This window comes from Mesoplodon bidens (genome assembly GCF_964165515.1).
Source record: "Mesoplodon bidens genome assembly, chromosome: 15".
Lineage (NCBI taxonomy): Eukaryota > Metazoa > Chordata > Mammalia > Artiodactyla > Ziphiidae > Mesoplodon > Mesoplodon bidens.
Window position 1 is genome coordinate 22956176 of NC_138171.1, and position 13406 is coordinate 22969581.

At 44.9% G+C, this 13406-nt stretch overlaps 1 protein-coding gene across 5 annotated transcripts in view; it reads left to right on the forward strand.

Annotated features, from left to right (window-relative positions):
• Nucleotides 1-11114, forward strand: part of NDRG3 (NDRG family member 3) — an 87069-nt gene extending 75955 nt beyond the window's left edge. For 2 of the 5 annotated variants that reach the window (XM_081256953.1, XM_081256954.1), the window contains 7 exons: nucleotides 294-359; nucleotides 480-531; nucleotides 4211-4258; nucleotides 7047-7082; nucleotides 7168-7219; nucleotides 8412-8450; nucleotides 9528-11114. In XM_081256953.1, coding sequence (XP_081113079.1) covers nucleotides 294-359; nucleotides 480-531; nucleotides 4211-4258; nucleotides 7047-7082; nucleotides 7168-7219; nucleotides 8412-8450; nucleotides 9528-9709 — 475 coding nt within the window. In that variant the 3' untranslated portion in view covers nucleotides 9710-11114. The remainder of the gene's footprint in view (nucleotides 1-293; nucleotides 360-479; nucleotides 532-4210; nucleotides 4259-7046; nucleotides 7083-7167; nucleotides 7220-8411; nucleotides 8451-9527) is intronic. The other 3 variants (XM_081256955.1, XM_081256957.1, XM_081256956.1) reach the window with 2 other exon arrangements.
• The last annotated feature ends 2292 nt before the right edge of the window (nucleotides 11115-13406 follow it).

A 13406-nucleotide genomic window follows, 5' to 3' on the forward strand; every position in this document is an offset into this window, starting at 1 on the left:
ATTATTCCTATACACTAGTTGGAAAGTTGAACACTTAAGACTTGAGGATTTCAACAGCATTGCTATTGAGTTTTGAAGTTGCCTCCTTTTAGCATCCTGCAGAGTCCCTTTTTCCTGCTCTGTACCACTCAGGATGCCACTGAACAAAGTGCACAAGGGCCCCTTCCCTCATCTGTGTGAAAGAAAGATAGTTTTCAGATTTCTTGATACATTTTGTTTTTCACAACCAGGAAGTAACCTGAGTTGCCATGATTTTACCTGAAAAGTGCATTGATTCCTTTGTGTTTCGCTAGACGCAGAGACCTGGAGATCGAAAGACCCGTTCTGGGACAAAATGATACCAAATCAAAGACATTAAAGTAAGTCCCTCAGTCTCCCCCACTACGTTGCTCAACATCTTTGCCTTTCATAGACAGAGTCATTTTCAGTGGAGTATATGTGCTCCTTGCTGAGTGTCCTCTTGTTTTCCCTTTCCCCAGGTGTTCTACTTTATTGGTGGTAGGTGACAATTCACCTGCAGTTGAGGCTGTGGTAAGTACATCCTGATGTTGTGAAGGTGAATAAGATGAAATGCAATAAATTGTGTGTAACACACTGCTGACGCACTCGAAACAGTTGGTAGGTACTAGTTTTTGTGATTTCTCATTACACAGACCAGGGTTTGTACTTTGTTACCCAGTTTGGAGGAAGAATTCCTCGTTGATCACTGTGTTTCATCAGAAGGGATCAGGACTGCCCTTGAGTGCTTTGGGTGGTGGAGCTCGCTCTGTGGCAAGCAGTACAGGTAAAGGCCACTGGCTTATCGTCAGACTTCTGACAGCCTTGGCCTTCTGCAGCTACCACAGATAGAGAAGGCTGCTGGGAGCCTGTATACTTTCCTCAAGCATGTAGCACACTGGCAAAAAAAATATGTGCTCATTGTAGAAAATTGGTAAATAGGACAGGAGGAGAAGTCATGAGCCCATTACTCAAAGACAAGCCATTATGTTTTTCTTTACAATAGATAGGATGATATTAGCTATACAGTGTTTTGGGACCTCATGACTTAGCACTGTTGAGAGCATTTTTCCATACTATAAAGTCAGGATGTCTGTATAATAGTCAGTCTTATAAATATACCCTTGTTTATATAACCTCATTCTCCTGTTGATTATTTCTGATTTTGCACCATTAATAATGTTGCTGTTGAACATCCTTATAGAATCTTTGCCTGAATCTTTGATCATTTCCCTGGGATGAGATGGAAATAATGTGTCAAAAATCATAAACCTCTGTAAGGTTTTTAATACGTTTTGCCAGATTCCTTTCCAGAAAAGACATAACAGTGTGTTGCCACTGCCTGTGCCTGTTTCACAGCATGCTGTTCAGCATTGGACTTTTAAATTTCATTAGTAGTTAATTTGATTAAAAATGGTCTCCCACTTTTTAATTTGCACTTCTATAATTACAGATGAAGCTGACAGTTTTTCATAAGTCTGTTATCACTTGCTTGTCTTTCCCACAGCATATATAACTTAAGTATCTGCGTGAAATTATCTGGTTTTCTTTGGCCTACTTCACTTCTACCCTATAACAAAACATAAGGAAGTAAAGCTTTTAGAAAGGGAATCTAGTAATTAATCAGAGATGCAGACATAGATGAGAAGGTTGGTGGGCAGGGGGAGTGTTGGTAGGGTGAGATAGGTGTGACAATAGAATATATTCACACTTCCCTGAATTACCCTGTAAAACATGCTGTGTCTAGTGTAAAATACATAGTGTGGCTTGAGCACAGAGGCAAATAACTCTCAACTCAAAAAAAAAAAAAAAAATCCCCAAAGGTAATAAAGTTATAGTGAAGATCTCATCAAGAAGGAGTTTTGTAAAGGTCAGTCTTTTTTGGCTAAAAAGGTAGAGATACATGCTACAAAATATCTATCAAAACCATTTTTTCATAAACATGTGTTTATGAAAATAGTATCGTTTACAGAAAATACCCTTAATCAGAATTCTCTAATCATGCTGAGTTGCCTTTTGGAAATTACTTGGACTTAAAGCAACATTACCAATTATTTTTCAAGATTGTGTAAGTTGGCCAATACAGATAAGATCTTTTTCTCTTTCTGATTTCCACACCTTCAGTGTTTATAGAGAAGAACTTCAGGAACCCCATCTGTGCCACAAACTAGATGCTCTTCCAGACGCATTCAAAACCAGCTCCCCTGCCAGAGCCTTTTATCCCATAAGTTGGTAGGGATTCAAGGGCTATATCCTTGCACGGAAGAGCAGGAAGAAACTCCACAAATTCTGGTCACTGTTGCTAGCTATTCTTTTTTTTTTTTTTTTTTGCGGTACACAGGCCTGTCACTGTTGTGGCCTCTCCCGTTGCGGAGCACAGGCTCCGGACGTGCAGGCTCAGCGGCCATGGCTCACAGGCCCAGCCGCTCCGCGGCATGTGGGATCTTCCTGGACCAGGACACGAACCCGTATCCCCTGCATCGGCAGGTGGACTCTCAACCACTGCACCACCAGGGAAGCCCTGTTGCTAGCTATTCTTGCTCACATATTCATTCAGCATCATTTTTTGAGCATCTCCTATTCTCTCGATGCTGTGGAGAATACAAAAATGAATAAGACGGAGTCTCTGCACTTGGAGCTGGGGAGAGAGTAGACGTGTCAAAAACCAACTGTTGTTCTTGGCCTACCAGAAACTGAGACTTCTTATAAGGTTACAGAAATTACAACGTGGTGAACCAAGGAAAGCATGCTTTATTATATTAAATACAGACTTGGGAGTTCATTCCTCCAGAAAATATTTATTGTATATCTACTGTGTTCTCAGCATTGTGCCTAGCAGTTAGGGATCCGGTTTTTACATTCTGCCCTTTAGAGCACCTTCTATAGTAAGTAAACGGGTACATTTGTTTGTCACTGCCTGCGTTGTCATTTGTATAGAGCAAAAACCTTCATTTGGTGATTCTGGCTTTTAGATCATCCTGTGATTTTAGAGGAGTTTTGAATACCTACCCATCAGCAATCCCCAGAGTAAACGTTCAGCTGGGTTACTGGTTCTTGCATAGGTAATTTTAATAACTCCCTAACTGGCTCGCTGCCTCTGCAGTCTGTCATACAGACCACGGCTGCTTATTTTCCTAAAACAACTCACATCCTGTCACCCCAGAAACTCTCTGTGGCTTTTTGCTTTCCACAGTCAGTTCAAGTCTTTCCAACCTCTCCCCACAGTGCACCCTCACGCCATGCTTGTCTCTGTAACGCCACGCATGCCCTGCACACTCACTTTGCATCCCCTGGGTCTTTGCTTATGCTTTCCCCCTGACTCTGGAAGCCTTCAAACGCCCACCCCTTCTTACTCTAGCTATAGAAATTCTACTCATTCTTCTATTCTCACTCAGCTCAGAAGTGAAATTTTCAAGTGATCTCATTCTGCCTCATATTACATTATTACATTTCCACCCCACTAGATTCCATGCTCTTAGCACAGTGTTTTATATGTGTGCTTGGGCAAGCATGTGTAAAGAAGAGATCCAGTTAATCAAGTTAACCATAAAACATTGTTGAACCTGGAGATTATCTCCCCAGAACATTTTCTTTGAGGTCCCTGCCTTTGTGGATAACAAAGGTATGAGATACGATACATGTAAATATACAAGGTTGTAATTCTTAATTGTAATGGCTACAGTGAGAGAAAAACCGTAGAGAGTTCAACTTTCTGTGGGATAGCCAAAGATCTTGAGGCAGAAGAGAGTCAGGGTGTAAGGAGTGGCAAACCCACTACCTCCAGGGCACGGGAAAGGGGTGAGAAATGGGTAGGGGAGGGGTATAAGGGCCAGTCATAAGGGCCGGTTGCGCTGGGAAATCATCAAGACCCCAGCAGGTGCGGGCCACAGTCCAGTTCACTTTTTAAAGTAGGCAACTTGTCCCCATGTTATGTAGCGGGTAGGAGGAATTAGATTCAACATGTAGTCCTTTAAAGACTCTACTCGTAACGGATTCAGAAAATGAACATTGCCAGATTTTTAGATCTACTAAGAAATATAAGATATAAAGTACTTCATATAAATATGTCTCCCACTCTGTATTTTGGTAATTTGGCTGATTCAGCCATCTCCAAATGAGCCATTGATCTTGGAAGATCAATCTCATGCCAAGCTATTTCTGATTTTTCTAGCAGTTCATAAAATTGTCTCTCTCTCTCTCTCTCTTTTTTAAGGTTGAATGCAATTCTCGCCTGAATCCTGTAAATACAACTTTGCTAAAGGTAATGTGTCTTCTTTCCTCATTGCCAACCATTAGTGAGTAAATTATATGTGGTTCAAATTACTTTATTTCTGGAATAGTTGCCCAGAAAGAAGGAAAGCTTCTCTTTGTCTGATTTTCTCATTCTCTTAAAAAAAATTTCTTTTCCTGAATATATTCTCATTGTAGAAAATTGGAAAATAGGAAAAAAATGGAAATATAAAAAAGAATAAAATAAAAATTACCCTAATCCTGCCACCCAAAGGTAACCTTCTGGTAAAAATATCAGTCTTTTTCCTATACATTTTACATTTAAGATCATAGACTGTTGATAACCCTGTGTCTGTTTTCCTCAACTTTTTGACATATAAACACCTTCCTGTGTCACTAAAAACGTCATAAGCATTATTTAATATTGTTGTGAGAAATTAGATAATGAATGGAAATTCTTTACGTGCTAAATCCCCTTGTACGGATAAGGAAGCTTCCAATAACATTCTTATGATAAGGGTAAATGCATTTTTTCTTTCTCTTAGGGCAAATAGAGAGTAACTCTTGTACTAAATTTCTAGGGTTAATATCTAGCTTCTCCCCATTTTGATTGTACCCCAGGCTCACATTTTCTGGAGGCTCTAGTGACATATTTAAGGGCCTGACCTCCTGGTTTGAATTTGGATTACAGTAGATTTAAGTACTGATCTTATGCTTCTCACTGTTAGTATCTCAGCCTGAAAGACCTCTGCTTTCTTCCCTTTCTCTTTGAAGTGAGATTAAAAGGGAAGTGCTGCCACCAGAAGCAGCCCATAGTTCCTGGAAATATAACATGAGGTTAATGCTCTGTGGTGACAAAACTCAGAGTGTTCTGGGGTCCAGGTGATTGATGAACTAGTCTAAAATTTGAATTTTTTTTTTAAAGCATGTGGTTTCAAATGAGCTTTTGTTGCAGGTTTGAATCAGTTTTCCAAAAGCGCAAAACAACTTTACAGTAGCCATAGATGTGCTTATTTCTGGGCAGAAATGCCCATCCACAACAGCATGATGGAACTGATTCTCTGTTTGATAGGTATCAAGCTTGGAAACAGTCTTTCCCAGTATTCTCTCTGCATACGGGAACTGTTTTACAGTTCTAATCAGACTTTGACTCCTAACCTTCATGAAAATACAGCCTGGGCCAGTTAGGTCTATTTGATACTTATTCAGGTTAAATATTTGTTCCTGATCTTACACGTAGAACTTTCAGGGAACTGTTCTTATTAACCTCAAATTCCTGTGTCTCCTGTGGCATCCCATCTGCTGAATAACAGTCCACCCTCAAAGAAAGTTTTCATGTTAGTGAAGGGAGACCATGGGGTTCATGTCTCTTTTTTAAAAAATGCCAGTCAGCCTGAATAAGCTACTATCTGAGTATGGAGTGCATAACAGCTGGAAGGAGGAGGGTGGCCTCATGGTTGGCCATCATGCCCTAGAAGCAGTGTTCTCTGCGGATTGCCAGAATATGCATCACCTGGCTTGTTAGAAATGCAAGTTCTTGAGACCCGCTCCAAACCTATTAAATAAGAATCTCTAGGGACTTCCCTGGTGGTCCAGCAGTTAGGACTCCGTGCTCCCAATGCAGGGCGCCCAGGTTTGATCCCTGGTCAGGGAACTAGATCACACATGCCACAACTAAAAGATCCCACATGCTGCAGCTAAAGAACCCACACGCCACAACTAAAGATCCTGCACAGGGCAGTGAAGATCCCACATGCTGCAAAATAAATAAATATTTTTAAAAAAAAAGAATCTCTAGGGCAGGAACTCAAGAATCTGAGTTTTAAGTCCTCCTGGTAATTCCAATGCATGCTAATAAAACCCTACTCTAGAAATCTTTGCACAGGTGAGAATAACCAACTGTAAAGATTTATGAATTGAGAGACAGCCTTACCAAATCCAACTATGAAATGAAAGTGGCTGACCAAGTAGGTTGGCTGAATTCAGCCTCAGTGCCTGACTGGAGACATCCCCTTAGTCGTGAAGTGAAGACAATGTAGAGTTGAGAGGAAACCTTAAAAGTGTGGTACCCTGAGAAGTTAGGATCACACTATTTGAGGACTCTGAAAAATAATGTTCTCCAGGTGGAGGCAGAACCATGGTTGAAGGTAGTGGTTAACTTCACTATCACCCAAATGGAAAGTTCCCGACATGGGCCTGAAAGTTAGGCCCTGCACTACTCATTAATGTTGAATAATCCTTCAAAATTACATCCAAGGTTATTGCTAGGATTTAAGTCTTTGTGTAAGAGTGCATTGAGGGGGACTTCCCTGGTGGTGCAGTGGTTAAGAATCCTCTTGCCAATGCAGGGGACAGGGGTTCAAGCCTTGGTCCGGGAAGATCCCACATGGCGCGGAGCAACCAAGCCCGTGCGCCACAACTACTGAGCCTGTGCTCTAGAGCCTGCGAGCCACAACTGCTGAGCCCATGTGCCACAACTACTGAAGCCCGCACGCCTAGAGCTCATGCCCCACAATGAGAAACCACTGCAATGAGAAGCAAGCACACTGCAGTGAAGAGTAGCCCCCGCTCGCCGCAACTAGAGAAAGCCCGCGTGCAACAACGAAGACCCAGCACAGCCAAAAATAAATAAATAAATATATTTATTTATTAAAAAAAAAAAAAAGAGTGCATTGAGGAGATGGACACTTGGATGTAGTTAAACATTAAGTTAAGGAACCTAAAATTTGATCCTGTCCTGTTTGAAAGGACCCATGGATGTTTGGAGCATTTCCCTTAAGTGTAAGTCTCATCTGACTTACATATTTTTCCTCTTCTAGATGGCAGACTGTGGTGGACTACCCCAAGTAGTTCAGGTAAGGAGATTTTTATAAAAGCACCCATTTGATTCCAGCTCTCTGACTGTGCAAAGATTAATGCCTTCTTATTTTGTCCCCCTAGCCCGGGAAGCTCACCGAGGCCTTCAAGTACTTTTTGCAGGGAATGGGCTACAGTGAGTAGTACACAGCTTTCTCTTCTACCAAAGATTTATTGATAATGGGGTCATTTCGGCATCTGATGAGTACTCAATTCTCAGGGCTTAACCTCTGTGCTAACCAGCCTGAAATCAAGTAGAAACCAAAATGTTTATGGAACATTCATCTGTGCATATATATAAAGATGAGCTAATGCTTATTAAGCACTTACTTCGTGCCAGGCGCTCTATATTCTTAACCTTGAGAGGTAAGTTCTGTCATTAGTCCCATTTTATAGAAAAGGAAACTGAGGCTCAAAGAGGCTAAGCACCTTTCCCAGGGTAACAATTCAGCTGCAGAGCCATGATTCAAACCCTGGCAGTCTGACTCCAGAGCCCACATTTTCAACCACTGAAGCTTAGCCAGACCTAGCTATGAATCTGAAGTTGTTATTTGCATCTGAACTCAGCTGGTTAATGACTCCTGGACTAGAGAAACAAAATGGAGACTCCAGAAGAAAAGGAGTTAAATCAGTTAAGTCTGCTCCACCACAGGAGATGAATTTGCAGAGTATTTTAGAGTGAATCCAAGGATGTGTCCATATCATGTGCCACTGTCCTGGTCTCTTGTATTGTGAGACCCCTGAGCTTTCTCATTTGTCACAGAATATCCACACTTGCTCCTTTCTTGGAGTTATAAAAAGGAAAACTCTTCTACCCAGGTACAGAGCTCTTTATCCAGTAGGGTGATTTTTCTCCTGTCTTTGGTATCAGTGTGATTAATGACGATTGGGCAGCTGCTCTGGGCAGCAGCTGGGCCCCTGGGTACAGCCCTGTACCTGGCAGGCAGCTCGTGTATGTCTCGTCTAGAGTGGCTGTGTCATCCCCGTCTGTGAGCCACTACCAACCGAGCCCACACCCATATCCCTCTGGGAGGAGCAAAAGTCCCTCTCCTTTCCTAGGAAGCAGCTGATCTTCCAGCTGTTGGATCCATTTCTGATCCAAGCAGGTTGGCTATTTATAGTGAAGGAGAAAACCTTTGACTAGTTGAGAGAAGTAACATCTGAGATGTAATTGAAGCATCAATTGGCCTCACCTCCTTTCTGGGCCTTAAAATAGAACTTCACCCCTGGCTTAGAGTGTTCTGTCGGTGTCTGCTAGGCAGCCAAGGCTGCCGCTTGGCACTGTCGGGTCACTAACCTGCCTTTTCCTGTGTCCATCCTGCTTCCAGTCCCGTATGTGCAGCTCAGTCACCTGAGCACCGAGTCAGGTACCTTTCTCCACGCTGGGCCCTGCCCCCGCCTCCCAGCCATGCTCTCCCGGCTGCATTGGCTGCCCGCAGCATGTCCGTGGTTTTCCTGTGCGGTGAGAGCCCGATAGAACGTGGCTCGTTCGTTGTGCCCTGAGCGAGTTAGCCTCCAGGTCCCGCCCTGGTCCCCCAGGAGGAAAGGAGCGGGTTGTAACAGCCAGGGTCACAGCAGCAGCTGAAACTTTATAGGCAGGGCCCCTCCACCACCACCTACTTACTGATCCCTTGAGTTAAAGCCCAGACACTGGATTCTCAGTTAGGAGCGTCAGAGCCTGTGCCCGGAGAACTGCAGGTGATGGCATCTTCGGACCCCAGCGTTGAAACGGCAGCTGGGGGAGTGGCTCGTGTCTCAGAAAGATAGGCAGGGGGGTATGCCGGGTAAGGCCCTTTCCTGGCCAAGCTGGAAGGACCTTACAGACAAAGCAGTGGCAGTAGGCAGGAGTCTGAGTTAAACAGCCACCTCCAGTGCTGTTCCTCACAGGCAGCCTGTACCTCACTCCCTGTGCAGAGACCAGCTCCAGGCCTGTCTGCCCTCCCTACACCTCATCTTCCTCCATGTCTCCTCCCCAGGTAGCAAGGGTCGCCTGTGGACACGGATGGTAGTCTTGTTGTATCGGGCTTGCACTGTGTTTGTGAAACACCTTCCTACTTGTGTGGTGTGGTTTGTCTTTCTTTGGTTTAGTCTTGCATGCACTGCAGGTTTTGGTTACCTGCTTGGGTTCCCAAAGCCTGCTTCCTAATCACCTTATGAATGGCATGGGCACAGCTAAGAGGCTATACTCTGGACTTAGGTTTCCCCTTGTTCTGCTGTGGACTAGAATCAGCTGAGATTCCAGCCAGAACCAGAGGATTAAAGCAGCCTTGCCTATAGCCCCTCACCTAGAGCCAATAATGCAAAGTGGGGATGGCTCTGTCTTGTCCTGGTGTCACCTTATAAATGGGTTGGGAAAGCGAAATGTAAAGCTTTTGGTGAAACTTCTAGATTAGCTGAGTTGAACCAGGGCTCCTTCCTATAGTCCTCTTGGTTCTTTCTTACAGTCCCATCTGCCAGCATGACCCGGCTCGCCCGATCACGGACCCACTCCACCTCAAGTAGCATCGGCTCTGGAGAAAGTGCCTTCAGCCGATCTGTCACCAGCAATCACTCAGATGGAGCTCAAGAATCCTCTGAGTCTCCTGATGTTCTGGACAGACACCAGACTATGGAGGTGTCCTGCTAAGCAGATGCTCCTCCCCTGGACCATGCAAGTCCACCCCCCTTCAAACAAGCACTCCATAATATAACACTTCATCCAGCAAACTGGCATCTTATCTATCTTTAAGTCTTGCATGGCCACTGACTCTCTCTTTCTGGTATCCTGGAATCATCCTCTCTGCCTGCCCACCCCCCTTTTTGTATGTACCAAGAACCACTTCCATGCCATTACTGTAGCATTCCAACATCTTCAGCTGGTCAGATCTCCATATCTTCTCTTGCCAGCTTTTCCCTGTGCTTTCCCAACTATGTAGCTAAGATTGTTTGATCCTGATGTATGTGTGTGAGCACGCGTGTCTGTGTTTGTGTGTGCATAGTTCTGTGATTTTAGACAGGCTTTCTTGTAGAGCTTCTGCAAAAAACAAAAAAAAAGGGACTCTTTTTTTGCATTTTCAGTGGTGTTTTTAGGGGAAATATGCAGAACAGGTTTCTAGGTTGGGTAGGCCATTGCATTCCCTTTCGCTTCCATATTGGCCAACAAGATCTGCAAAGTGACTTCAGGAGAGCAGTTCTGAGGAATGTGGAAGATCATAATTCCTGTTTGGATTGTTGACTGTGACCAACAGAAGGGAGCCTGTTACATAGAGAAGCAGGCCGGGTGGCCAGCCACCTTCTCCTCTCCAAATGAATTCACATATACTCTTCTGTGAATAAAAGGGAGGGATATGTTCTCTTAGAAGCCCATGAATAATGAGGTTCTGATGCAACATGGAGTTTTTCCCGAGGAGTGAGTGTGGCTTAGTCACTGGACTTTTTTAGCACAGGAAGGGGAAAACGAAATTCCAGGCCTCTGCTCTGTCAGAACAAAACTGAGTCTCTGCAGTGTCTGATACCACATACCAGACGTCTGCAGGAAGCACCTCCCAGGAGGAACACTCTCCATCCCTCGATTGCCCCAGAAGGGAGAGGTATTATAGCCTGAAAATTATGTAGATGATGAGGAAATGGCTGGGGAGAGAGGAACAGTTTCGACTTGATTTCAGCAGACTTAATGGAAGCTAAATGAAATTCAGATAGAACCCATTTCTCAGGAAGTTATTCCTGTGAACTCCCTTTTGTACGAGGGAAGGGACCAATCTGTAAGGGCAGCCTGTCCGGGTAGAATTTTGTTCAGTCCGCTGCTATGTGAGGGAGTCACAGTCACAGTCACAGAGTATCACCAGGAGGAGGGTGAAAGCAACTGCCACCCAGTAAGGGCCCAGCTTTGAGGGCATTGAGATGTTACATAGAGAAGGGTTACACAGTTCTGATCTTAGGAAGGGGCTTTTCGGATGTAGCATTTGCTTTCTGCTGAGATACGGAATGCGTTACTCTGTCAGAGTACAACTTTTTACGGATGGTGAAATAAAGCTGTATATGTCTCATTGTTACCTGGCGGTTGGTGTGACTTCTCTCAAGCCACTTCCTGGGGCTCAGGGGGGTACTGAGTGACTGCGTGCGGGCTCCGCGCTGGGTGTACTCACATACCTGATGATTATCCACCCAGCAACACTGTCCATTTAAAGTGAGGAAACCAAGACCCAGGATAAATCATTTGCCCGAGGTCATACCAGTAAGCCAGCCGAGACTGAGCCCTGAGTCCATCTGACACACCTATATTCCTCTCAAACCGAAAACCTGACCGTGAGCAGCCTGACCGTGAGGTGATGCGGGAGAAGCCGAGCTCTTGGAAAGGCATTCTGCATCTCAGCTCTGCCCTCTTTGTGCAGTTGCCACCTCCCACCCCTCATGTAGTAATCTGCAGCCACCTGCCAGGGCTCCTCCAACAGACCACACTGTATTTTGCCAGAAGGGGCTGTCTTCATACCCACCAAGGATAATTCCAGGAGGCAGCCGTCTCAGGTCAGTTTTGAATGGTCCAGGGGCTGCAGCTACCACTACATCGAGGTTGCTGTGTCTGTGGCAGATACTTGTAAAATGACTCGACCCTGTCCATCCTGGTAGAGGACAGGAAACAAATGCATGTGGGCCGATACAGGTGACTGTGCTGAGGTCCTTACAAAACAGGCAAAAGCAGAGTTCCAGAGCTGGAGGTGGTCTCATGGGCACAGTTGCTCTACGAACCCACCTTGCTCCAGCTGCCTTGGCTACACATCGGCAGGGATGGTTGCCTGTTTCCCACCTTGGCTGTGTGCGTGGACTCGGGCCCCAACTGGCTGGTCCTTGCCACACTCATCCTCCTCTCATTTTCATTTCCTTTCTTCCTATTCAATATATTCCAAAAATAAAAAAGTTGGGGTACCTGCTTTGTGAGAGGCAAGGAAGTGGCCAGGTCGATGCTACCTACCCAAGATGATTGTGTGAAGCTTCTCCGTATGAATTGTCTCACCCAGTTCTCATGGCAACTCTGCAAAGTGGCAGTGTGTTTTACAGACAAAGAACAGCTGAGGAAAGTTAAGTGATTTGGCCAAGGACATCTAGCTAGAAAAAGTTCCCAGTTCTTCCAAAATCGATGCATTTTCGTATTTTATTAACTACAGGCCACGCCCTTACACCTTCCTGAATGTTCCTCCTACTGAGCCAGTGAGACCCTATTCCAGTTTTGTGGATGAGAAAACAGGCCTAGAGGTAACCAATTTACAAATGGTCAAAAAACTAACAAAGCAGCAGATCTAGGCTTTAAATTCTCTAATTCTCAGGTGCCTCCCTGAGTGGAACGGGAGAGGATATGGTAGGATTTTTTTTGAGACCATAGATGGTCATTCCCTACTTCCTTCCTCGTTCATGGGCCTCTCCTTAAGGCCAGTCCAAAAGTCTGCCTGTCAGATGAAAAGATGGGCATCATGGTGGTGTGGGGGCAAGAGCAGGAGGGTGGGCCTGTGATCAGTTCCCTCCCAGCCACAGGCCATATCCTTGAGTGGCCGTCACCCACCCTAACATCCTGGTTAGAACCTCCACTCTGGCTCCCTCAGCTCTCCACGCCAGGTGCCGCAGGAGTTAAATCTCAAACCAGCCGTCCCCGGGAGAAAGGGAGAACGAGAGCCCAGGTGTGCTCAAGGCCCCAGAAAAGGCTGCATTGTCTGTGAAATAGCGGTTTCATGTTAAAAGCATCTGTCTCCAGGATTGCTAAGCCCTAATGGGGAGGCAGTGAATGGGTGGTTATTTAGATACTAATGAGCTGAGATTTTTATTAATTTAAATTCAAAAAAAAATTTTTTTTTTGGCCACGCCACACGGCTTGTGGGATCTTAGTTCCCCAACCAGGGATGGAACCCGGGCCCTCAGCAGTGGCAGCGTGGAGTCCTCACTACTAGACAACCAGGGAATTCCCTAAATTTAAATTTTAATGACTGATTTAAACATACCAATCAAAGGGCTAGCCGAGTGGTTCTTAAGTTCAGGGTGTACATCAGAATCACCTGGAGGGCTTGTGAAAACAGGTTACTGGCCCCCTACCATGGAGTTTCTGATTGGGTAGATGAGAGATGGAGCCTGAGAACTGGCATGTCTAACAAATTTCCAGATGATACTGAGGCTGCCGGCCTAGGGACCGCACTTGAAGAACCACTGTCCAGGTCCTGCTACGCAAAGTGTGGTTCCCAAACCAGCAACATGGGTATCGCCTGGGAGTTGTTAGCAATGCAGAATCTTGAACCCCACCGAACCAGAATCTGTTTAACCAGATCCCCAGGGGATTCCTATGCACATTAATGGTGGGGACA